The 26398-nt window shown below is 49.6% G+C and overlaps 1 protein-coding gene across 2 annotated transcripts in view; it reads right to left on the reverse strand.

Annotated features, from left to right (window-relative positions):
• THY1 (Thy-1 cell surface antigen) overlaps positions 1-26398 on the reverse strand; it is an 84592-nt gene that overhangs the window by 39355 nt on the left and 18839 nt on the right. For both annotated transcript variants that reach the window (XM_085645943.1, XM_085645942.1), the window contains one exon: positions 24835-24919. In XM_085645943.1, coding sequence (XP_085502069.1) covers positions 24835-24871 — 37 coding nt within the window. In that variant the 5' untranslated portion in view covers positions 24872-24919. The remainder of the gene's footprint in view (positions 1-24834; positions 24920-26398) is intronic.

The raw sequence follows: 26398 nt of genomic DNA on the forward strand, positions 1-26398 counted from the left end.
TATGAAAGGTGTATGAATGGCCTGTAAAGAGGTTGGTGCCTTGTCGTGGCTTTACAGCTCACGAGCTGTGAGTCAATGGTTCAGTTTCTCGCCCTTTCAATTATTACCAGTGCATTTCATGTTTTGTGAAATCACTTGCTAATACAATTTTATCTACTGAACCATCACTCACCCTCGTGCCAAATCCAACCAGTATGTGTGTGTGCTTGCGGGTTAGATGGCTGTGCAGTAATATTTGTCTTTCTGAAGCAGGGTGTACCTTGTCCCTTTTTGGTGATTTTTGTACTGTGTTGCTTTTGTACCTGGTGGTGCGAATGGTCTTTGTATCACGTATGAAAGGTGTGTGAATGGCCTGTAAAGTGGTTGGTGCCTTGACGTGGCTTTACAGCTCACGAGCTGCGAGTCATTGGTTTGGTTTTTTGTGAATTTAATTATTGACAGTGCATTTCATTTTTGTGAAATCTCTTGTTAATAAAATTTAATACACTGAACCATGACTCGCCCTCGTGCCAAATCCAACCAGTATGTGTGTGTGTTTGAGGAATAGATGGTTGTGCAGGAATCTTTATCTTTAGTTTCTCTGCCAAGGTACACTTTCCATGTAAGAATAACCCACCAACTGTAGATATTGTCGAAAACCCTTGGGAGTTCATGGTGATGTCTCTCTAGTGAATTGAAAAATATTTTTTATCCCCATTGTCCTGTAAACCTCAAACTGTCTGCCACATTTTCTTTGCAGTATTATTCCTAAATTCTCACGCTGTAGTAACAATAGTTAATTTGGTTTTGCAAGGGGGGTTACTTTGGTTTTTTGCCCAGGGCTCGGCGGCCATCTAGGGAAACCTACCAAACCCACGCATTTCTGAAAACTAGACACCCTGCGGCTTCCAGGGAGGTACGGCTTGCGTGGATCCCCCAACGTTTCCTTACCCAGAATCCCCTGCAAATCTCAATTTTTGCTCAAAAAATCACTTTTTTCACACATTTTGGGGTGGGAAAGTAGTGGCATCACCGGGCTCACACAAATTTACCACCACCCAGCGTTCCCCCAGGTCTCCCGGTAAAAATGGTGCCTCACTTGTGTGGGAGGCCCAAGTACCCGCGGCAGGCAAGGCCAACAAACGTAGTGAGGCGACATGAAAATGGCCTATAGCCAAACCACCTGGTTTTGCAAGGGGGGTCACTTTGGTTTTCGGCCCGGTGCGCGGCGGCCATCTAGGGAAACCTAGCAAACCCACACATTTCTGAAAACTAGACACCCGGCGGCTTCCAGGGAGGTATGGCTTGCGTGCATCCCCCAACGTTTCCTTACCCAGAATCCCCTGCAAACCTCAATTTTTGCTCAAAAAATCACTTTTTTCACACATTTTGGGGTGGGAAAGTAGTGGCATCACCGGGCTCACACAAATTTACCACCACCCAGCGTTCCCCCAGGTCTCCCGGTAAAAATGGTGCCTCACTTGTGTGGGAGGCCCAAGTACCCGCGGCAGGCAAGGACAACAAACGTAGTGAGGCGACATCAAAATGGCCTATAGCCAAACCACCTTGTTTTGCAAGGGGGGTCACTTTGGTTTTTGGCCCGGTGCGCGGCGGCCATCTAGGGAAACCTAGCAAACCCATGCATTTCTGAAAACTAGATTCCCGGCGGCTTCCAGGGAGGTATGGCTTGCGTGGATCCCCCAACGTTTCCTTACCCAGAATCCCCTGCAAACCTCAATTTTTGCTCAAAAAATCACTTTTTTCACACATTTTGGGGTGGGAAAGTAGTGGCATCACCGGGCTCACACAAATTTACCACCACCCAGCGTTCCCCCAGGTCTCCCGGTAAAAATGGTGCCTCACTTGTGTGGGAGGCCCAAGTACCCGCGGCAGGCAAGGGCCCAAAACGTAGTGAGGAGACATCAAAATGGCCTATCGCCAAACCACCTGGTTTTGCAAGGGGGGTCACTTTGGTTTTTGGCCCGGTGCGCGGCGGCCATCTAGGGAAACCTAGCAAACCCACGCATTTCTGAAAACTAGACACCCAGCGGCTTCCAGGGAGGTATGGCTTGCGTGGATCCCCCAACGTTTCCTTACCCAGAATCCCCTGCAAACCTCAATTTTTGCTAAAAAAAATCACTTTTTTCACACATTTTGGGGTGGGAAAGTAGTGGCATCACCGGGCTCACACAAATTTACCACCACCCAGCGTTCCCCCAGGTCTCCCGGTAAAAATGGTGCCTCACTTGTGTGGGAGGCCCAAGTACCCGCGGCAGGCAAGGGCCCAAAACGCAGTGAGGCGACATCAAAATGGCCTGTCGCCAAACCACCTGGTTTTGCAAGGGGGGTCACTTTGGTTTTTGGCCCGGTGCGCGGCGGCCATCTAGGGAAACCTACCAAACCCACGCATTTCTGAAAACTAGACACCCGGCGGCTTCCAGGGAGGTATGGCTTGCGTGGATCCCCCAACGTTTCCTTACCCAGAATCCCCTGCAAACCTCAATTTTTGCTCAAAAAATCACTTTTTTCACACATTTTGGGGTGGGAAAGTAGTGGCATCACCGGGCTCACACAAATTTACCACCACCCAGCGTTCCCCCAGGTCTCCCGGTAAAAATGGTGCCTCACTTGTGTGGGAGGCCCAAGTACCCGCGGCAGGCAAGGGCCCAAAACGTAGTGAGGCGACATCAAAATGGCCTATCGCCAAACCACCTGGTTTTGCAAGGGGGGTCACTTTGGTTTTTGGCCCGGTGCGCGGCGGCCATCTAGGGAAACCTAGCAAACCCACGCATTTCTGAAAACTAGACACCCGGCGGCTTCCAGGGAGGTATGGCTTGCGTGCATCCCCCAACGTTTCCTTACCCAGAATCCCCTGCAAACCTCAATTTTTGCTCAAAAAATCACTTTTTTCACACATTTTGGGGTGTGAAAGTAGTGGCATCACCGGGCTCACACAAATTTACCACCACCCAGCGTTCCCCCAGGTCTCCCGGTAAAAATGGTGCCTCACTTGTGTGGGAGGCCCAAGTACCCGCGGCAGGCAAGGACAACAAACGTAGTGAGGCGACATCAAAATGGCCTATCGCCAAACCACCTGGTTTTGCAAGGGGGGTCACTTTGGTTTTTGGCCCGGTGCGCGGCGGCCATCTAGGGAAACCTAGCAAACCCACGCATTTCTGAAAAGTAGACACCCGGTGGCTTCCAGGGAGGTATGGCTTGCGTGGATCCCCCAACGTTTCCTTACCCAGAATCCCCTGCAAACCTCAATTTTTGCTCAAAAAATCACTTTTTTCACACATTTTGGGGTGGGAAAGTAGTGGCATCACCGGGCTCACACAAATTTACCACCACCCAGCGTTCCCCCAGGTCTCCCGGTAAAAATGGTGCCTCACTTGTGTGGGAGGCCCAAGTACCCGCGGCAGGCAAGGCCAACAAACGTAGTGATGCGACATCAAAATGGCCTATCGCCAAACCACCTGGTTTTGCAAGGGGGGTCACTTTGGTTTTTGGCCCGGTGCGCGGCGGCCATCTAGGGAAACCTAGCAAACCCATGCATTTCTGAAAACTAGACACCCGGCGGCTTCCAGGGAGGTATGGCTTGCGTGGATCCCCCAACGTTTCCTTACCCAGAATCCCCTGCAAACCTCAATTTTTGCTCAAAAAATCACTTTTTTCACACATTTTGGGGTGGGAAAGTAGTGGCATCACCGGGCTCACACAAATTTACCACCACCCAGCGTTCCCCCAGGTCTCCCGGTAAAAATGGTGCCTCACTTGTGTGGGAGGCCCAAGTACCCGCGGCATGCAAGGGCCCAAAACGTAGTGAGGCGACATGAAAATGGCCTCTAGCCAAACCACCTGGTTTTGCAAGGGGGGTCACTTTGGTTTTTGGCCCGGTGCGCGGCGGCCATCTAGGGAAACCTAGCAAACCCACGCATTTCTGAAAACTAGACACCCGGCGGCTTCCAGGGAGGTATGGCTTGCGTGGATCCCCCAACGTTTCCTTACCCAGAATCCCCTGCAAACCTCAATTTTTGCTCAAAAAAATCACTTTTTTCACACATTTTGGGGTGGGAAAGTAGTGGCATCACCGGGCTCACACAAATTTACCACCACCCAGCGTTCCCCCAGGTCTCCCGGTAAAAATGGTGCCTCACTTGTGTGGGAGGCCCAAGTACCCGCGGCAGGCAAGGGCCCAAAACGTAGTGAGGCGACATCAAAATGGCCTATCGCCAAACCACCTGGTTTTGCAAGGGGGGTCACTTTGGATTTTGGCCCGGTGCGCGGCGGCCATCTAGGGAAACCTAGCAAACCCACGCATTTCTGAAAACTAGACACCCGGCAGCTTCCAGGGAGGTATGGCTTGCGTGGATCCCCCAACGTTTCCTTACCCAGAATCCCCTGCAAACCTCAATTTTTGCTCAAAAAATCACTTTTTTCACACATTTTGGGGTGGGAAAGTAGTGGCATCAAAGGGCTCACACAAATTTACCACCACCCAGCGTTCCCCCAGGTCTCCCGGTAAAAATGGTGCCTCACTTGTGTGGGAGGCCCAAGTACCCGCGGCAGGCAAGGGCCCAAAACGTAGTGAGGCGACATCAAAATGGCCTATCGCCAAACCACCTGGTTTTGCAAGGGGGGTCACTTTGGATTTTGGCCCGGTGAGCGGCGGCCATCTAGGGAAACCTAGCAAACCCACGCATTTCTGAAAACTAGACACCCGGCGGCTTCCAGGGAGGTATGGCTTGCGTGGATCCCCCAACGTTTCCTTACCCAGAATCCCCTGCAAACCTCAATTTTTGCTCAAAAAATCACTTTTTTCACACATTTTGGGGTGGGAAAGTAGTGGCATCACCGGGCTCACACAAATTTACCACCACCCAGCGTTCCCCCAGGTCTCCCGGTAAAAATGGTGCCTCACTTGTGTGGGAGGCCCAAGTACCCGCGGCAGGCAAGGACAACAAACGTAGTGAGGCGACATCAAAACGGCCTATAGCCAAACCACCTGGTTTTGCAAGGGGGGTCACTTTGGTTTTTGGCCCGGTGCGCGGCGGCCATCTAGGGAAACCTAGCAAACCCACGCATTTCTGAAAACTAGACACCCGGCGGCTTCCAGGGAGGTATGGCTTGCGTGGATCCCCCAACGTTTCCTTACCCAGAATCCCCTGCAAACCTCAATTTTTGCTCAAAAAATCACTTTTTTCACACATTTTGGGGTGGGAAAGTAGTGGCATCACCGGGCTCACACAAATTTACCACCACCCAGCGTTCCCCCAGGTCTCCCGGTAAAAATGGTGCCTCACTTGTGTGGGAGGCCCAAGTACCCGCGGCAGGCAAGGACAACAAACGTAGTGAGGCGACATCAAAATGGCCTATAGCCAAACCACCTTGTTTTGCAAGGGGGGTCACTTTGGTTTTTGGCCCGGTGCGCGGCGGCCATCTAGGGAAACCTAGCAAACCCACGCATTTCTGAAAACTAGACACCCGGCGGCTTCCAGGGAGGTATGGCTTGCGTGGATCCCCCAACGTTTCCTTACCCAGAATCCCCTGCAAACCTCAATTTTTGCTCAAAAAATCACTTTTTTCACACATTTTGGGGTGGGAAAGTAGTGGCATCACCGGGCTCACACAAATTTACCACCACCCAGCGTTCCCCCAGGTCTCCCGGTAAAAATGGTGCCTCACTTGTGTGGGAGGCCCAAGTACCCGCGGCAGGCAAGGACAACAAACGTAGTGAGGCGACATCAAAACGGCCTATAGCCAAACCACCTGGTTTTGCAAGGGGGGTCACTTTGGTTTTTGGCCCGGTGCGCGGCGGCCATCTAGGGAAACCTAGCAAACCCACGCATTTCTGAAAACTAGACACCCGGCGGCTTCCAGGGAGGTATGGCTTGCGTGGATCCCCCAACGTTTCCTTACCCAGAATCCCCTGCAAACCTCAATTTTTGCTCAAAAAATCACTTTTTTCACACATTTTGGGGTGGGAAAGTAGTGGCATCACCGGGCTCACACAAATTTACCACCACCCAGCGTTCCCCCAGGTCTCCCGGTAAAAATGGTGCCTCACTTGTGTGGGAGGCCCAAGTACCCGCGGCAGGCAAGGACAACAAACGTAGTGAGGCGACATTTGGGATAGGCAATGTTGATGTCGCCTCACTACGTTTGTTGGCCTTGCCTGCCGCGGGTACTTGGGCCTCCCACACAAGTGAGGCACCATTTTTACCGGGAGACCTGGGGGAACGCTGGGTGGTGGTAAATTTGTGTGAGCCCGGTGATGCCACTACTTTCCCACCCCAAAATGTGTGAAAAAAGTGATTTTTTGAGAAAAAATTGATGTTTGCAGGGGATTCTGGGTAAGGAAACGTTGGGGGATCCACGCAAGCCATACCTCCCTGGAAGCCGCCGGGTGTCTAGTTTTCAGAAATGCATGGGTTTGCTAGGTTTCCCTAGATGGCCGCCACGCACCGGGCCAAAAACCTAAGTGACCCCCCTTGCAAAACCAGGTGGTTTGGCGGTAGGCCATTTTGATGTCGCCTCACTACGTTTGTTGTCCTTGCCTGCCGCGGGTACTTGGGCCTCCCACACAAGTGAGGCACCATTTTTACCGGGAGACCTGGGGGAACGCTGGGTGGTGGTAATTTTGTGTGAGCCCGGTGATGCCACTACTTTCCCACCCCAAAATGTGTGAAAAAAGTGATTTTTTGAGCAAAAATTGAGGTTTGCAGGGGATTCTGGGTAAGGAAACGTTGGGGGATCCACGCAAGCCATACCTCCCTGGAAGCCGCCGGGTGTCTAGTTTTCAGAAATGCGTGGGTTTGCTAGGTTTCCCTAGATGGCCGCCGCGCACCGGGCCAAAAACCAAAGTGACCCCCCTTGCAAAACCAGGTGGTTTGGCTATAGGCCATTTTCATGTCGCCTCACTACGTTTGTTGGCCTTGCCTGCCACGGGTACTTGGGCCTCCCACACAAGTGAGGCACCATTTTTACCGGGAGACCTGGGGGAACGCTGGGTGGTGGTAAATTTGTGTGAGCCCGGTGATGCCACTACTTTCCCACCCCAAAATGTGTGAAAAAAGTGATTTTTTGAGCAAAAATTGATGTTTGCAGGGGATTCTGGGTAAGGAAACGTTGGGGGATCCACGCAAGCCATACCTCCCTGGAAGCCGCCGGGTGTCTAGTTTTCAGAAATGCGTGGGTTTGCTAGGTTTCCCTAGATGGCCGCCACGCACCGGGCCAAAAACCTAAGTGACCCCCCTTGCAAAACCAGGTGGTTTGGCGGTAGGCCATTTTGATGTCGCCTCACTACGTTTGTTGTCCTTGCCTGCCGCGGGTACTTGGGCCTCCCACACAAGTGAGGCACCATTTTTACCGGGAGACCTGGGGGAATGCTGGGTGGTGGTAAATTTGTGTGAGCCCGGTGATGCCACTACTTTCCCACCCCAAAATGTGTGAAAAAAGTGATTTTTTGAGCAAAAATTGAGGTTTGCAGGGGATTCTGGGTAAGGAAACGTTGGGGGATCCACGCAAGCCATACCGACCTGGAAGCCGCCGGGTGTCTAGTTTTCAGAAATGCGTGGGTTTGCTAGGTTTCCCTAGATGGCCGCCGCGCACCGGGCCAAAAACCAAAGTGACCCCCCTTGCAAAACCAGGTGGTTTGGCTATAGGCCATTTTCATGTCGCCTCACTACGTTTGTTGGCCTTGCCTGCCACGGGTACTTGGGCCTCCCACACAAGTGAGGCACCATTTTTACCGGGAGACCTGGGGGAACGCTGGGTGGTGGTAAATTAGTGTGAGCCCGGTGATGCCACTACTTTCCCACCCCAAAATGTGTGAAAAAAGTGATTTTTTGAGCAAAAATTGAGGTTTGCAGGGGATTCTGGGTAAGGAAACGTTGGGGGATCCACGCAAGCCATACCTCCCTGGAAGCCGCCGGGTGTCTAGTTTTCAGAAATGCTAGGGTTTGCTAGGTTTCCCTAGATGGCCGCCGCCAACCGGGCCAAAAACCAAAGTGACCCCCCTTGCAAAACCAGGTGGTTTGGCGATAGGCCATTTTGATGTCGCCTCACTACGTTTTGGGCCCTTGCCTGCCGCGGGTACTTGGGCCTCCCACACAAGGGAGGCACCATTTTTACCGGGAGACCTGGGGGAACGCTGGGTGGTGGTAAATTTGTGTGAGCCCGGTGATGCCACTACTTTCCCACCCCAAAATGTGTGAAAAAAGTGATTTTTTGAGCAAAAATTGAGGTTTGCAGGGGATTCTGGGTAAGGAAACGTTGGGGGATCCACGCAAGCCATACCTCCCTGGAAGCCGCCGGGTGTCTAGTTTTCAGAAATGCGTGGGTTTGCTAGGTTTCCCTAGATGGCCGCCGCGCACCGGGCCAAAAACCAAAGTGACCCCCCTTGCAAAACCAGGTGGTTTGGCGATAGGCCATTTTGATGTCGCCTCACTACGTTTGTTGTCCTTGCCTGCCGCGGGTACTTGGGCCTCCCACACAAGTGAGGCACCATTTTTACCGGGAGACCTGGGGGAACGCTGGGTGGTGGTAAATTTGTGTGAGCCCGGTGATGCCACTACTTTCCCACCCCAAAATGTGTGAAAAAAGTGATTTTTTGAGCAAAAATTGAGGTTTGCAGGGGATTCTGGGTAAGGAAACGTTGGGGGATGCACGCAAGCCATACCTCCCTGGAAGCCGCCGGGTGTCTAGTTTTCAGAAATGCGTGGGTTTGCTAGGTTTCCCTAGATGGCCGCCACGCACCGGGCCAAAAACCAAAGTGACCCCCCTTGCAAAACCAGGTGGTTTGGCTATCGGCCATTTTCATGTCGCCTCACTACGTTTGTTGGCCTTGCCTGCCGCGGGTACTTGGGCCTCCCACACAAGTGAGGCACCATTTTTACCGGGAGACCTGGGGGAACGCTGGGTGGTGGTAAATTAGTGTGAGCCCGGTGATGCCACTACTTTCCCACCCCAAAATGTGTGAAAAAAGTGATTTTTTGAGCAAAAATTGAGGTTTGCAGGGGATTCTGGGTAAGGAAACGTTGGGGGATCCACGCAAGCCATACCTCCCTGGAAGCCGCCGGGTGTCTAGTTTTCAGAAATGCGTGGGTTTGCTAGGTTTCCCTAGATGGCCGCCGCGCACCGGGCCAAAAACCAAAGTGACCCCCCTTGCAAAACCAGGTGGTTTGGCGATAGGCCATTTTGATGTCGCCTCACTACGTTTGTTGTCCTTGCCTGCCGCGGGTACTTGGGCCTCCCACACAAGTGAGGCACCATTTTTACCGGGAGACCTGGGGGAACGCTGGGTGGTGGTAAATTTGTGTGAGCCCGGTGATGCCACTACTTTCCCACCCCAAAATGTGTGAAAAAAGTGATTTTTTGAGCAAAAATTGAGGTTTGCAGGGGATTCTGGGTAAGGAAACGTTGGGGGATGCACGCAAGCCATACCTCCCTGGAAGCCGCCGGGTGTCTAGTTTTCAGAAATGCGTGGGTTTGCTAGGTTTCCCTAGATGGCCACCGCGCACCGGGCCAAAAACCAAAGTGACCCCCCTTGCAAAACCAGGTGGTTTGGCGATAGGCCATTTTGATGTCGCCTCACTACGTTTTGGGCCCTTGCCTGCCGCGGGTACTTGGGCCTCCCACACAAGTGAGGCACCATTTTTACCGGGAGACCTGGGGGAACGCTGGGTGGTGGTAAATTTGTGTGAGCCCGGTGATGCCACTACTTTCCCACCCCAAAATGTGTGAAAAAAGTGATTTTTTGAGCAAAAATTGAGGTTTGCAGGGGATTCTGGGTAAGGAAACGTTGGGGGATCCACGCAAGCCATACCTCCCTGGAAGCCGCCGGGTGTCTAGTTTTCAGAAATGCGTGGGTTTGCTAGGTTTCCCTAGATGGCCGCCGCGCACCGGGCCAAAAACCAAAGTGACCCCCCTTGCAAAACCAGGTGGTTTGGCGATAGGCCATTTTGATGTCGCCTCACTACGTTTGTTGTCCTTGCCTGCCGCGGGTACTTGGGCCTCCCACACAAGTGAGGCACCATTTTTACCGGGAGACCTGGGGGAACGCTGGGTGGTGGTAAATTTGTGTGAGCCCGGTGATGCCACTACTTTCCCACCCCAAAATGTGTGAAAAAAGTGATTTTTTGAGCAAAAATTGAGGTTTGCAGGGGATTCTGGGTAAGGAAACGTTGGGGGATGCACGCAAGCCATACCTCACTGGAAGCCGCCGGGTGTCTAGTTTTCAGAAATGCGTGGGTTTGCTAGGTTTCCCTAGATGGCCACCGCGCACCGGGCCAAAAACCAAAGTGACCCCCCTTGCAAAACCAGGTGGTTTGGCGGTAGGCCATTTTGATGTCGCCTCACTACGTTTGTTGTCCTTGCCTGTCGCGGGTACTTGGGCCTCCCACACAAGTGAGGCACCATTTTTACCGGGAGACCTGGGGGAATGCTGGGTGGTGGTAAATTTGTGTGAGCCCGGTGATGCCACTACTTTCCCACCCCAAAATGTGTGAAAAAAGTGATTTTTTGAGCAAAAATTGAGGTTTGCAGGGGATTCTGGGTAAGGAAACGTTGGGGGATCCACGCAAGCCATACCGACCTGGAAGCCGCCGGGTGTCTAGTTTTCAGAAATGCGTGGGTTTGCTAGGTTTCCCTAGATGGCCGCCGCGCACCGGGCCAAAAACCAAAGTGACCTCCCTTGCAAAACCAGGTGGTTTGGCTATAGGCCATTTTCATGTCGCCTCACTACGTTTGTTGGCCTTGCCTGCCACGGGTACTTGGGCCTCCCACACAAGTGAGGCACCATTTTTACCGGGAGACCTGGGGGAACGCTGGGTGGTGGTAAATTAGTGTGAGCCCGGTGATGCCACTACTTTCCCACCCCAAAATGTGTGAAAAAAGTGATTTTTTGAGCAAAAATTGAGGTTTGCAGGGGATTCTGGGTAAGGAAACGTTGGGGGATCCACGCAAGCCATACCTCCCTGGAAGCCGCCGGGTGTCTAGTTTTCAGAAATGCTAGGGTTTGCTAGGTTTCCCTAGATGGCCGCCGCCAACCGGGCCAAAAACCAAAGTGACCCCCCTTGCAAAACCAGGTGGTTTGGCGATAGGCCATTTTGATGTCGCCTCACTACGTTTTGGGCCCTTGCCTGCCGCGGGTACTTGGGCCTCCCACACAAGGGAGGCACCATTTTTACCGGGAGACCTGGGGGAACGCTGGGTGGTGGTAAATTTGTGTGAGCCCGGTGATGCCACTACTTTCCCACCCCAAAATGTGTGAAAAAAGTGATTTTTTGAGCAAAAATTGAGGTTTGCAGGGGATTCTGGGTAAGGAAACGTTGGGGGATCCACGCAAGCCATACCTCCCTGGAAGCCGCCGGGTGTCTAGTTTTCAGAAATGCGTGGGTTTGCTAGGTTTCCCTAGATGGCCGCCGCGCACCGGGCCAAAAACCAAAGTGACCCCCCTTGCAAAACCAGGTGGTTTGGCGATAGGCCATTTTGATGTCGCCTCACTACGTTTGTTGTCCTTGCCTGCCGCGGGTACTTGGGCCTCCCACACAAGTGAGGCACCATTTTTACCGGGAGACCTGGGGGAACGCTGGGTGGTGGTAAATTTGTGTGAGCCCGGTGATGCCACTACTTTCCCACCCCAAAATGTGTGAAAAAAGTGATTTTTTGAGCAAAAATTGAGGTTTGCAGGGGATTCTGGGTAAGGAAACGTTGGGGGATGCACGCAAGCCATACCTCCCTGGAAGCCGCCGGGTGTCTAGTTTTCAGAAATGCGTGGGTTTGCTAGGTTTCCCTAGATGGCCGCCACGCACCGGGCCAAAAACCAAAGTGACCCCCCTTGCAAAACCAGGTGGTTTGGCTATCGGCCATTTTCATGTCGCCTCACTACGTTTGTTGGCCTTGCCTGCCGCGGGTACTTGGGCCTCCCACACAAGTGAGGCACCATTTTTACCGGGAGACCTGGGGGAACGCTGGGTGGTGGTAAATTAGTGTGAGCCCGGTGATGCCACTACTTTCCCACCCCAAAATGTGTGAAAAAAGTGATTTTTTGAGCAAAAATTGAGGTTTGCAGGGGATTCTGGGTAAGGAAACGTTGGGGGATCCACGCAAGCCATACCTCCCTGGAAGCCGCCGGGTGTCTAGTTTTCAGAAATGCGTGGGTTTGCTAGGTTTCCCTAGATGGCCGCCGCGCACCGGGCCAAAAACCAAAGTGACCCCCCTTGCAAAACCAGGTGGTTTGGCGATAGGCCATTTTGATGTCGCCTCACTACGTTTGTTGTCCTTGCCTGCCGCGGGTACTTGGGCCTCCCACACAAGTGAGGCACCATTTTTACCGGGAGACCTGGGGGAACGCTGGGTGGTGGTAAATTTGTGTGAGCCCGGTGATGCCACTACTTTCCCACCCCAAAATGTGTGAAAAAAGTGATTTTTTGAGCAAAAATTGAGGTTTGCAGGGGATTCTGGGTAAGGAAACGTTGGGGGATGCACGCAAGCCATACCTCCCTGGAAGCCGCCGGGTGTCTAGTTTTCAGAAATGCGTGGGTTTGCTAGGTTTCCCTAGATGGCCACCGCGCACCGGGCCAAAAACCAAAGTGACCCCCCTTGCAAAACCAGGTGGTTTGGCGATAGGCCATTTTGATGTCGCCTCACTACGTTTTGGGCCCTTGCCTGCCGCGGGTACTTGGGCCTCCCACACAAGTGAGGCACCATTTTTACCGGGAGACCTGGGGGAACGCTGGGTGGTGGTAAATTTGTGTGAGCCCGGTGATGCCACTACTTTCCCACCCCAAAATGTGTGAAAAAAGTGATTTTTTGAGCAAAAATTGAGGTTTGCAGGGGATTCTGGGTAAGGAAACGTTGGGGGATCCACGCAAGCCATACCTCCCTGGAAGCCGCCGGGTGTCTAGTTTTCAGAAATGCGTGGGTTTGCTAGGTTTCCCTAGATGGCCGCCGCGCACCGGGCCAAAAACCAAAGTGACCCCCCTTGCAAAACCAGGTGGTTTGGCGATAGGCCATTTTGATGTCGCCTCACTACGTTTGTTGTCCTTGCCTGCCGCGGGTACTTGGGCCTCCCACACAAGTGAGGCACCATTTTTACCGGGAGACCTGGGGGAACGCTGGGTGGTGGTAAATTTGTGTGAGCCCGGTGATGCCACTACTTTCCCACCCCAAAATGTGTGAAAAAAGTGATTTTTTGAGCAAAAATTGAGGTTTGCAGGGGATTCTGGGTAAGGAAACGTTGGGGGATGCACGCAAGCCATACCTCACTGGAAGCCGCCGGGTGTCTAGTTTTCAGAAATGCGTGGGTTTGCTAGGTTTCCCTAGATGGCCACCGCGCACCGGGCCAAAAACCAAAGTGACCCCCCTTGCAAAACCAGGTGGTTTGGCGATAGGCCATTTTGATGTCGCCTCACTACGTTTTGGGCCCTTGCCTGCCGCGGGTACTTGGGCCTCCCACACAAGTGAGGCACCATTTTTACCGGGAGACCTGGGGGAACGCTGGGTGGTGGTAAATTTGTGTGAGCCCTGTGATGCCACTACTTTCCCACCCCAAAATGTGTGAAAAAAGTGATTTTTTGAGCAAAAATTGAGGTTTGCAGGGGATTCTGGGTAAGGAAACGTTGGGGGATCCACGCAAGCCATACCTCCCTGGAAGCCGCCGGGTGTCTAGTTTTCAGAAATGCGTGGGTTTGCTAGGTTTCCCTAGATGGCCGCCGCGCACCGGGCCAAAAACCAAAGTGACCCCCCTTGCAAAACCAGGTGGTTTGGCGATAGGCCATTTTGATGTCGCCTCACTACGTTTTGGGCCCTTGCCTGCCGCGGGTACTTGGGCCTCCCACACAAGTGAGGCACCATTTTTACCGGGAGACCTGGGGGAACGCTGGGTGGTGGTAAATTTGTGTGAGCCCGGTGATGCCACTACTTTCCCACCCCAAAATGTGTGAAAAAAGTGATTTTTTGAGCAAAAATTGAGGTTTGCAGGGGATTCTGGGTAAGGAAACGTTGGGGGATCCACGCAAGCCATACCTCCCTGGAAGCCGCCAGGTGTCTAGTTTTCAGAAATGCGTGGGTTTGCTAGGTTTCCCTAGATGGCCGCCGCGCACCGGGCCAAAAACCAAAGTGACCCCCCTTGCAAAACCAGGTGGTTTGGCGATAGGCCATTTTGATGTCGCCTCACTACGTTTTGGGCCCTTGCCTGCCGCGGGTACTTGGGCCTCCCACACAAGTGAGGCACCATTTTTACCGGGAGACCTGGGGGAACGCTGGGTGGTGGCAAATTTGTGTGAGCCCGGTGATGCCACTACTTTCCCACCCCAAAATGTGTGAAAAAAGTGATTTTTTGAGCAAAAATTGAGGTTTGCAGGGGATTCTGGGTAAGGAAACGTTGGGGGATCCACGCAAGCCATACCTCCCTGGAAGCCGCCGGGTGTCTAGTTTTCAGAAATGCGTGGGTTTGCTAGGTTTCCCTAGGTGCCGGCAGGGCTAGGGTTCAAAATCTACAGCTAGTCAATTTGCCAAAAAAAGGGTCATTTTTCACTGCAAAACCACGTTGCGTTTTGCGCCGTTTCCTGTCGCGGGCACTAGGCCGACCCGCAAAAGTGAGGTACCATTTTTCTCGTAGGACTTTGGGGAAGGCGGGGTGGGTGGAAATTTGTGGATCCACGCAGATTCCAGAACTTTCCATCACAGAAATGTGGGGAAAATGTGTTTGTTTTGTCAATTTTTTAGGTTTGCAAGGGATTCTGGGTAACAGACCATGGTGGGAGGCAGTCAAGTCACCCCATCCTGGATTCCCCTGGGTGTCTAGTTTTCAAAAATGTATAGGTTTGCTAGGTTTCCCTAGGTGCCGGCAGGGCTAGGGTTCAAAATCTACAGCTAGTCACTTTGCCAAAAAAAGGGTCATTTTTCACTGCAAAACCACGTTGCGTTTTGCGCCGTTTCCTGTCGCGGGCACTAGGCCGACCCGCACAAGTGAGGTACCATTTTTCTCGTAGGACTTTGGGGAACGCGGGGTTGGTGGAAATTTGTGGATCCACGCAGATTCCAGAACTTTCCATCACAGAACTGTGGGGAAAATGTGTTTTTTTTGTCAATTTTTTAGGTTTGCAAGGGATTCTGGGTAACAGACCATGGTGGGAGGCAGTCAAGTCACCCCATCCTGGATTCCCCTGGGTGTCTAGTTTTCAAAAATGTATAGGTTTGCTAGGTTTCCCTAGGTCCCGCAGGGCTAGGGTTCAAAATCTACAGCTAGTCACTTTGCCAAAAAAAGGGTCATTTTTCACTGCAAAACCACGTTGCGTTTTGCGCCGTTTCCTGTCGCGGGCACTAGGCCGACCCGCACAAGTGAGGTACCATTTTTCTCGTAGGACTTTGGGGAACGCGGGGTGGGTGGAAATTTGTGGATCCACGCAGATTCCAGAACTTTCCATCACAGAAATGTGGGGAAAATGTGTTTTTTTTGTCAATTTTTTAGGTTTGCAAGGGATTCTGGGTAACATACCATGGTGGGAGGCAGTCAAGTCACCCCATCCTGGATTCCCCTGGGTGTCTAGTTTTCAAAAATGTATAGGTTTGCTAGGTTTCCCTAGGTGCCGGCAGGGCTAGGGTTCAAAATCTACAGCTAGTCACTTTGCCAAAAAAAGGGTCATTTTTCACTGCAAAACCACGTTGCGTTTTGCGCCGTTTCCTGTCGCGGGCACTATGCCGACCCGCACATGTGAGGTACCATTTTTCTCGTAGGACTTTGGGGAACGCGGGGTGGGTGGAAATTTGTGGATCCACGCAGATTCCAGAACTTTCCATCACAGAAATGTGGGGAAAATGTGTTTTTTTTGTCAATTTTTTAGGTTTGCAAGGGATTCTGGGTAACAGACCATGGTGGGAGGCAATCAAGTCACCCCATCCTGGATTCCCCTGGGTGTCTAGTTTTCAAAAATGTATAGGTTTGCTAGGTTTCCCTAGGTGCCGGCAGGGCTAGGGTTCAAAATCTACAGCTAGTCACTTTGCCAAAAAAAGGCTCATTTTTCACTGCAAAACCACGTTGCGTTTTGCGCCGTTTCCTGTCGCGGGCACTAGGCCGACCCGCACAAGTGAGGTACCATTTTTCTCGTAGGACTTTGGGGAACGCGGGGTTGGTGGAAATTTGTGGATCCACGCAGATTCCAGAACTTTCCATCACAGAAATGTGGGGAAAATGTGTTTTGTTTGTCAATTGTTTAGGTTTGCAAGGGATTCTGGGTAACAGACCATGGTGGGAGGCAGTCAAGTCACCCCATCCTGGATTCCCCTGGGTGTCTAGTTTTCAAAAATGTATAGGTTTGCTAGGTTTCCCTAGGTGCCGGCAGGGCTAGGGTTCAAAATCTACAGCTAGTCACTTTGCCAAAAAAAGGGTCATTTTTCACTGCAAAACCACGTTGCGTTTTGCGCCGTTTCCTGTCGCGGGCACTAGGCCGACCCGCACAAGTGAGGTACCATTTTTCTCGTAGGACTTTGGGGAACGCGGGGTGGGTGGAAATTTGTGGATCCACGCAGATTCCAGAACTTTCCATCACAGAAATGTGGGGAAAATGTGTTTTTTTTGTCAATTTTTTATGTTTGCAAGGGATTCTAAGTAACAGACCATGGTGGGAGGCAGTCAAGTCACCCCATCCTGGATTCCCCTGGGTGTCTAGTTTTCAAAAATGTATAGGTTTGCTAGGTTTCCCTAGGTGCCGGCAGGGCTAGGGTTCAAAATCTACAGCTAGTCACTTTGCCAAAAAAAGGGTCATTTTTCACTGCAAAACCACGTTGCGTTTTGCGCCGTTTCCTGTCGCGGGCACTATGCCGACCCGCACAAGTGAGGTACCATTTTTCTCGTAGGACTTTGGGGAAGGCGGGGTGGGTGTAAATTTGTGGATCCACGCAGATTCCAGAACTTTCCATCACAGAAATGTGGGGAAAATGTGTTTTTTTTGTCAATTTTTTAGGTTTGCAAGGGATTCTGGGTAACAGACCATGGTGGGAGGCAGTCAAGTCACCCCATCCTGGATTCCCCTGGGTGTCTAGTTTTCAAAAATGTATAGGTTTGCTAGGTTTCCCTAGGTGCCGGCAGGGCTAGGGTTCAAAATCTACAGCTAGTCACTTTGCCAAAAAAAGGGTCATTTTTCACTGCAAAACCACGTTGCGTTTTGCGCCGTTTCCTGTCGCGGGCACTAGGCCGACCCGCACAAGTGAGGTACCATTTTTCTCGTAGGACTTTGGGGAACGCGGGGTGGGTGGAAATTTGTGGATCCACGCAGATTCCAGAACTTTCCATCACAGAAATGTGGGGAAAATGTGTTTTTTTTGTCAATCTTTTAGGTTTGCAAGGGATTCTGGGTAACAGACCATGGTGGGAGGCAGTCAAGTCACCCCATCCTGGATTCCCCTGGGTGTCTAGTTTTCAAAAATGTATAGGTTTGCTAGGTTTCCCTAGGTGCCGGCAGGGCTAGGGTTCAAAATCTACAGCTAGTCACTTTGCCAAAAAAAGGGTCATTTTTCACTGCAAAACCACGTTGCGTTTTGCGCCGTTTCCTGTCGCGGGCACTAGGCCGACCCGCACAAGTGAGGTACCATTTTTCTCGTAGGACTTTGGGGAACGCGGGGTGGGTGGAAATTTGTGGATCCACGCAGATTCCAGAACTTTCCATCACAGAAATGTGGGGAAAATGTGTTTTGTTTGTCAATTTTTTATGTTTGCAAGGGATTCTAAGTAACAGACCATGGTGGGAGGCAGTCAAGTCACCCCATCCTGGATTCCCCTGGGTGTCTAGTTTTCAAAAATGTATAGGTTTGCTAGGTTTCCCTAGGTGCCGGCAGGGCTAGGGTTCAAAATCTACAGCTAGTCACTTTGCCAAAAAAAGGGTCATTTTTCACTGCAAAACCACGTTGCGTTTTGCGCCGTTTCCTGTCGCGGGCACTATGCCGACCCGCACAAGTGAGGTACCATTTTTCTCGTAGGACTTTGGGGAAGGCGGGGTGGGTGTAAATTTGTGGATCCACGCAGATTCCAGAACTTTCCATCACAGAAATGTGGGGAAAATGTGTTTTTTTTGTCAATTTTTTAGGTTTGCAAGGGATTCTGGGTAACAGACCATGGTGGGAGGCAGTCAAGTCACCCCATCCTGGATTCCCCTGGGTGTCTAGTTTTCAAAAATGTATAGGTTTGCTAGGTTTCCCTAGGTGCCGGCAGGGCTAGGGTTCAAAATCTACAGCTAGTCACTTTGCCAAAAAAAGGGTCATTTTTCACTGCAAAACCACGTTGCGTTTTGCGCCGTTTCCTGTCGCGGGCACTAGGCCGACCCGCACAAGTGAGGTACCATTTTTCTCGTAGGACTTTGGGGAACGCGGGGTGGGTGGAAATTTGTGGATCCACGCAGATTCCAGAACTTTCCATCACAGAAATGTGGGGAAAATGTGTTTTTTTTGTCAATCTTTTAGGTTTGCAAGGGATTCTGGGTAACAGACCATGGTGGGAGGCAGTCAAGTCACCCCATCCTGGATTCCCCTGGGTGTCTAGTTTTCAAAAATGTATAGGTTTGCTAGGTTTCCCTAGGTGCCGGCAGAGCTAGGGTTCAAAATCTACAGCTAGTCACTTTGCCAAAAAAAGGGTCATTTTTCACTGCAAAACCACGTTGCGTTTTGCGCCGTTTCCTGTCGCGGGCACTAGGCCGACCCGCACAAGTGAGGTACCATGTTTCTCGTAGGACTTTGGGGAACGCGGGGTTGGTGGAAATTTGTGGATCCACGCAGATTCCAGAACTTTCCATCACAGAAATGTGGGGAAAATGTGTTTTTTTTGTCAATTGTTTAGGTTTGCAAGGGATTCTGGGTAACAGACCATGGTGGGAGGCAGTCAAGTCACCCCATCCTGGATTCCCCTGGGTGTCTAGTTTTCAAAAATGTATAGGTTTGCTAGGTTTCCCTAGGTGCCGGCAGGGCTAGGGTTCAAAATCTACAGCTAGTCACTTTGCCAAAAAAAGGGTCATTTTTCACTGCAAAACCACGTTGCGTTTTGCGCCGTTTCCTGTCGCGGGCACTAGGCCGACCCGCACAAGTGAGGTACCATTTTTCTCGTAGGACTTTGGGGAACGCGGGGTGGGTGGAAATTTGTGGATCCACGCAGATTCCAGAACTTTCCATCACAGAAATGTGGGGAAAATGTGTTTTGTTTGTCAATTTTTTATGTTTGCAAGGGATTCTAAGTAACAGACCATGGTGGGAGGCAGTCAAGTCACCCCATCCTGGATTCCCCTGGGTGTCTAGTTTTCAAAAATGTATAGGTTTGCTAGGTTTCCCTAGGTGCCGGCAGGGCTAGGGTTCAAAATCTACAGCTAGTCACTTTGCCAAAAAAAGGGTCATTTTTCACTGCAAAACCACGTTGCGTTTTGCGCCGTTTCCTGTCGCGGGCACTATGCCGACCCGCACAAGTGAGGTACCATTTTTCTCGTAGGACTTTGGGGAAGGCGGGGTGGGTGTAAATTTGTGGATCCACGCAGATTCCAGAACTTTCCATCACAGAAATGTGGGGAAAATGTGTTTTTTTTGTCAATTTTTTAGGTTTGCAAGGGATTCTGGGTAACAGACCATGGTGGGAGGCAGTCAAGTCACCCCATCCTGGATTCCCCTGGGTGTCTAGTTTTCAAAAATGTATAGGTTTGCTAGGTTTCCCTAGGTGCCGGCAGGGCTAGGGTTCAAAATCTACAGCTAGTCACTTTGCCAAAAAAAGGGTCATTTTTCACTGCAAAACCACGTTGCGTTTTGCGCCGTTTCCTGTCGCGGGCACTAGGCCGACCCGCACAAGTGAGGTACCATTTTTCTCGTAGGACTTTGGGGAACGCGGGGTGGGTGGAAATTTGTGGATCCACGCAGATTCCAGAACTTTCCATCACAGAAATGTGGGGAAAATGTGTTTTTTTTGTCAATCTTTTAGGTTTGCAAGGGATTCTGGGTAACAGACCATGGTGGGAGGCAGTCAAGTCACCCCATCCTGGATTCCCCTGGGTGTCTAGTTTTCAAAAATGTATAGGTTTGCTAGGTTTCCCTAGGTGCCGGCAGAGCTAGGGTTCAAAATCTACAGCTAGTCACTTTGCCAAAAAAAGGGTCATTTTTCACTGCAAAACCACGTTGCGTTTTGCGCCGTTTCCTGTCGCGGGCACTAGGCCGACCCGCACAAGTGAGGTACCATTTTTCTCGTAGGACTTTGGGGAACGCGGGGTTGGTGGAAATTTGTGGATCCACGCAGATTCCAGAACTTTCCATCACAGAAATGTGGGGAAAATGTGTTTTTTTTGTCAATTGTTTAGGTTTGCAAGGGATTCTGGGTAACAGACCATGGTGGGAGGCAGTCAAGTCACCCCATCCTGGATTCCCCTGGGTGTCTAGTTTTCAAAAATGTATAGGTTTGCTAGGTTTCCCTAGGTGCCGGCAGGGCTAGGGTTCAAAATCTACAGCTAGTCACTTTGCCAAAAAAAGGGTCATTTTTCACTGCAAAACCACGTTGCGTTTTGCGCCGTTTCCTGTCGCGGGCACTAGGCCGACCCGCACAAGTGAGGTACCATTTTTCTCGTAGGACTTTGGGGAACGCGGGGTGGGTGGAAATTTGTGGATCCACGCAGATTCCAGAACTTTCCATCACAGAAATGTGGGGAAAATGTGTTTTGTTTGTCAATTTTTTATGTTTGCAAGGGATTCTAAGTAACAGACCATGGTGGGAGGCAGTCAAGTCACCCCATCCTGGATTCCCCTGGGTGTCTAGTTTTCAAAAATGTATAGGTTTGCTAGGTTTCCCTAGGTGCCGGCAGGGCTAGGGTTCAAAATCTACAGCTAGTCACTTTGCCAAAAAAAGGGTCATTTTTCACTGCAAAACCACGTTGCGTTTTGCGCCGTTTCCTGTCGCGGGCACTATGCCGACCCGCACAAGTGAGGTACCATTTTTCTCGTAGGACTTTGGGGAAGGCGGGGTGGGTGTAAATTTGTGGATCCACGCAGATTCCAGAACTTTCCATCACAGAAATGTGGGGAAAATGTGTTTTTTTTGTCAATTTTTTAGGTTTGCAAGGGATTCTGGGTAACAGACCATGGTGGGAGGCAGTCAAGTCACCCCATCCTGGATTCCCCTGGGTGTCTAGTTTTCAAAAATGTATAGGTTTGCTAGGTTTCCCTAGGTGCCGGCAGGGCTAGGGTTCAAAATCTACAGCTAGTCACTTTGCCAAAAAAAGGGTCATTTTTCACTGCAAAACCACGTTGCGTTTTGCGCCGTTTCCTGTCGCGGGCACTAGGCCGACCCGCACAAGTGAGGTACCATTTTTCTCGTAGGACTTTGGGGAACGCGGGGTGGGTGGAAATTTGTGGATCCACGCAGATTCCAGAACTTTCCATCACAGAAATGTGGGGAAAATGTGTTTTTTTTGTCAATCTTTTAGGTTTGCAAGGGATTCTGGGTAACAGACCATGGTGGGAGGCAGTCAAGTCACCCCATCCTGGATTCCCCTGGGTGTCTAGTTTTCAAAAATGTATAGGTTTGCTAGGTTTCCCTAGGTGCCGGCAGAGCTAGGGTTCAAAATCTACAGCTAGTCACTTTGCCAAAAAAAGGGTCATTTTTCACTGCAAAACCACGTTGCGTTTTGCGCCGTTTCCTGTCGCGGGCACTAGGCCGACCCGCACAAGTGAGGTACCATTTTTCTCGTAGGACTTTGGGGAACGCGGGGTGGGTGGAAATTTGTGGATCCACGCAGATTCCAGAACTTTCCATCACAGAAATGTGAGGAAAATGTGTTTTTTTTGTCAATTTTTTACGTTTGCAAGGGATTCTGGGTAACAGACCATGGTGGGAGGCAGTCAAGTCACCCCATCCTGGATTCCCCTGGGTGTCTAGTTTTCAAAAATGTATAGGTTTGCTAGGTTTTCCTAGGTGCCGGCAGGGCTAGGGTTCAAAAACTACAGCTAGACTCTTCGCAAATAAAGTGTAAATTTTCAGTGTGAAAATGTGGTGCGTTCACCTTAGGTTTTGAGCCACTTCCTGTTGTGGGCACTATGCCTACCCACACAAGTGAGGTACCATTTTTATCGGGAGACTTAGGGTAGTTCAAATTTGTAAAGCAACTGTTATTACCTATTGATTTTTGATGCATTTCTCCCTTCCAAATGAAAGACATTGTGTAAAAAAAAAGTCATTTTGAAAAATGACCAATAATTGTCATGCAAATATGAGTATTCCCAATTTCGAAAATGTGCAAATATGCACTGTTTCTAAACTCTGTAATTTGTTCCCATTTCAGAAATACATAGGTGACTTTCATACCGATTTTTCCATGTATACATTTTCCCACAATAATTGCTATATACCCGGACCAAAAAAAAAAAACATTACAAAATGCTGCTCAGTTTTCTACTCTGGGTTCGTTGGGCTCTTGGTGAACCTACAAGTCCTATATGTCCCCACAACCAGGAAGGTCTACCGGATGTAACGGTACATTGCTTTCAAAGAGATGTCATAATTCGAAGAAGTTACAGGTGAAAACGTTGACTCAAAAGGCTGCTTTTTTCAACAAATTTTTAATTTTTCCTACATTTACCTGTAAATTTCTATAAAGAAACCTTGATGGATCTACACAAATGACCCCTTGCTGAATTCAGAATTTTGTCTACTTTTCAAAAATGTATAGCTTTCCAGGATCCATTATTGTTTTTGTACCCATTTCTACCGTTAACTGGAAGGAGGTTGAAAGCACAAAAAATAGCAAAAATAGGGTATGTCCCAGAAAAATGCCAAAACTGTGTAAAAAATGTTGGTTTTCTAACAAAATTCTGTCATTCCCTAAAAGCTGGAGAAATGGTGATTTCAGCCCCACAAACCCTTTTTTGATACCATTTGCAGAGAAAAACCCAGAAGCTTTCATTTGCAGCCCGTTTTCCCATTTTTCACAAAAAAAAAAGAATTTGCTGTATTTTGACTAATTTCTGGGAACCCTCTAGGAGAATCCTCAAACCCTGGGTACCTTTAGAATCCCCAAGATGTTGGAAGAAAAGGACGCAAATTTGGCGTGGATACCTAATGTGGTCAAAAAGTTACAGAGGCCTAAGCGCGCACTACCCCAAATAGCCCAAAAAAGGCTTAGCACAGGAGGGGAAAAGGCCTAGCAGCGAAGGGGTTAAACCATCCATTACTTACTATCTTGGTGCGAGACCTATTGTAACAGGGATTCTCATCCATGACTCTAGGACAGCATGAGAGAGTCCCACTTCTGACATCATGACAGGCTGAAAGAACACCTTCTCTTACCTCAGAACATACTGAGGCAGCCTCTATCTTTAACACCAAGACATAGTGAGGGAGCCCCTCTTTTTAAATCCAGGGCAGACTAATGGAACTCCTGACTTTGATACCAGGACAGACTGAGGAAGCATCTGTCGACACCACTAAAGCATACCTAGGACTTCAACTTTACTGTTTTGAACTATAAACATCTACTAGCTTAGTTGCTCAGTAACTCAATGACTGACTGACTGACTCACTGATCCTACACCTTGACACCAGAGCCGGATTTAGCGCTGGTGGCGCCCAGTGCAAAAATGTTTGTTGGTGCATCTCAATGACCACCTCCACCACGGATTCCCTCACTACCACCTTTTAACAGTACCCCTCCAGTCTCCATAACCACTCTCTCTCAGATGCATTAAATTAGTTTTATAGTGCCACTCATACCAGTGTAGAGTGTCAGAGCACTTTACATCACAAACACTACACAGAGGTGTTTAAATCAGTGTATTGTAAATGTTATGTAAGACAAAGGGCTACAGTTTGTAGGAGTGACATGTCATCCATACTAGTAGACAGTATAGTTTAATAGTGCTTGGTCTCAGAATTTAAAACACTAACACCATGGTTGAGGGTTCCCTTTAATAATCAATATTGATTTCTAGCCAAATTAACCATTTTTCCAACATTAGGATAAGAAAGACTGGGAGGGTGAGTGGGGGGGGGGGTGAGGGGATCACAACACTCTAATCTATACCTTGTAGTTTGCATGAAGCTCTTTGATCACGGCTAATTGCTCACTGTTCATCATTAGAATTTTATAAACTGCAAGTAACAAAAGGATCTCTCAGACAAAAGCAATAACCCACTGACCTATTTATAATATATGCTCTTTGTGATCTGCATGGTGCACATTCTTTGCAGCACACATATCAACCCACTGCGCCATGAGTCAAAACTTCCACTAGGCAAACCTCCATATTCTCTCTGGGAAGAACATTAATCACCGGAGTTATCTTGACATTTTTATTACTGCCTGAATATTGCTGGGCTCCAGGAACATGGCAGCAGGTGCTTTTCAAACCATAATATTCTTGCAAACACAATGCCCCAGGAACCCACCCGATGTCAGGGCCCGGTGGGGTCGCAACGCCCTAGAGCCGCCCTGCCTGACACAAGGACAGACTGAGGGAACGTCTGTATTTATTTTAATTTTTTTGTTTTATATAGTGCCGGCCTCGACCCAAATGCATTGGGGTGCTTTGCATGAGCATCAGGTACATTACACAAGGTCAGATTCGTTTTTTTGGGCACAGGGATATTAAGTGATTTGCTCAGAATCACAGGATGTGGTGCCAACGCTGGGAATCGAACCTATTTGCCCAGACACTTCTGTCCAAAACAAAATCACAGTCAAGGAAGGGTCTCTTGGCTTATTAGATATCGGAACAGATTTTGGGCACACGCTGGTTTATTTATTTATATGTATTCACTTATTCTTAAAGTTTAATACTGGCACAAATAAGGCCCCAACACCCTGAATAAAAAGTGCACTTTAAACATAGGATGCCACTTACCTGTCAGGACAACAGCGATGGAAAAGAAGGGATGCATCTTTGCGGTCTTCCTCCCTGAGCACCAGTGCCTGCCGGGATGCCAGTTCTGTGAGAAATGGATATCAAGACGCCAACACCGGGGTTAAAGTGGTATACACAGCAAAATAGAGCAGCAGTACCACACTCAGCATCTGCTAAACATGCACCTACACACATCACAGATGTATTAAACATCACAGAAGCACACATCGCTACACAGAAGTATACGTAAACCAGGCTCACTCAGATACCCTCACCAGCACATAATACATACTTGTAGGCACACTCGTCATCCACATTACGCTCGCTATCAAATAAGAGTACATTAAACCACCCATGCAGCCACACACACAAGCACACTCACACAAAATGGATCCGATTCACAAAGGTAAGTTATACTTTTGAGTAAGTTTACACTTTGTAATAAGTTTACTACTTTTGGTTTACACAAATTCCGAGTGTAAGCTTACTACAAAAGTGTAGGCTACATGTCTCCACCCGAGGTATTGCAATTGGCTTACTCTTGTGTGGGAGGGGGACGCCCATTCCTAAACTCTACCCTAACCCTCTCTAAACCCCTCTTACTACTCCCTAATCCCATCCCCTTTGGTAGTAAGTCTACCCCTTTTGCCACTCACTACCCTAGTCCATCCCACATTTACTACTAAAACATATACGTACATGTGCGGAGACTCTGCTGTCGGGCGGAGAACTCCGCATATAGAAGTATAGGCAAAAACGTACTCGTAGTTGGTTTACTACACAGTGTAGTTTGGGAATCATCGACCCAGGGAGTACATATACCTATGTTAACATGTATGTACTGGTACCAGATAGTGCATAAGAGCTGGGAAGCAATAGATTGTTGAGTACATATGAATGAAAATGATGACTTATTTCAGGTTTATCACTGCTCTATGATTTCCCTCCTACACACCCCTTCTGAAAAAAGTCAGATATTTTGGTATTATGTTATTTAAATTCGAAACAGGTGAGTACAAATCTCGAGACAGGATGTGCAAGTTATTTTGTCACTTTTGCTCATTTTTTTTTCTCTGTTGGCATTGTGGAGTTCATCTCACGGTTAAAGTCTGTTCTTTCATTGACAAAAGCAAAATATATTGCTTCCATCATTGACAATGATCTTGTTATAGTGTGTTGATATTAAAGGTGGTGGGGGGCGTCAGTTCCTGTAACTCTTTAGAATGCCTGGGGACCACTGCCCTATGAAAGATGTAGTTGTAGTGATTGGTGTATGGTGGGGATTGTGAGGGACACTTGGGGAATCGTGAACTGGTCACACTTTTCCAGTGTATGTAGGTAGAATGGACTCCTGACACACTTCTAATTTCTAATTTCTAATTTAAAACATTTATAATGCGCAGCGTGCACCGAACGGTTTCTTGGCGCTAGTGGAGGGTATTGGCAACAGAGGCAAAGTAGGAGCCTGTGGTAGAGCAGGGGGGGAGGTTATACAGGGAAGGCCTGTTTAAAAAGAAACGTTTTTAGTTCCTTGCGGAAGGACACATAATGGGTAGCCGCCCGG

The sequence above is a fragment of the Triturus cristatus genome, chromosome 3_1 (assembly GCF_964204655.1).
Source record: "Triturus cristatus chromosome 3_1, aTriCri1.1, whole genome shotgun sequence".
Lineage (NCBI taxonomy): Eukaryota > Metazoa > Chordata > Amphibia > Caudata > Salamandridae > Triturus > Triturus cristatus.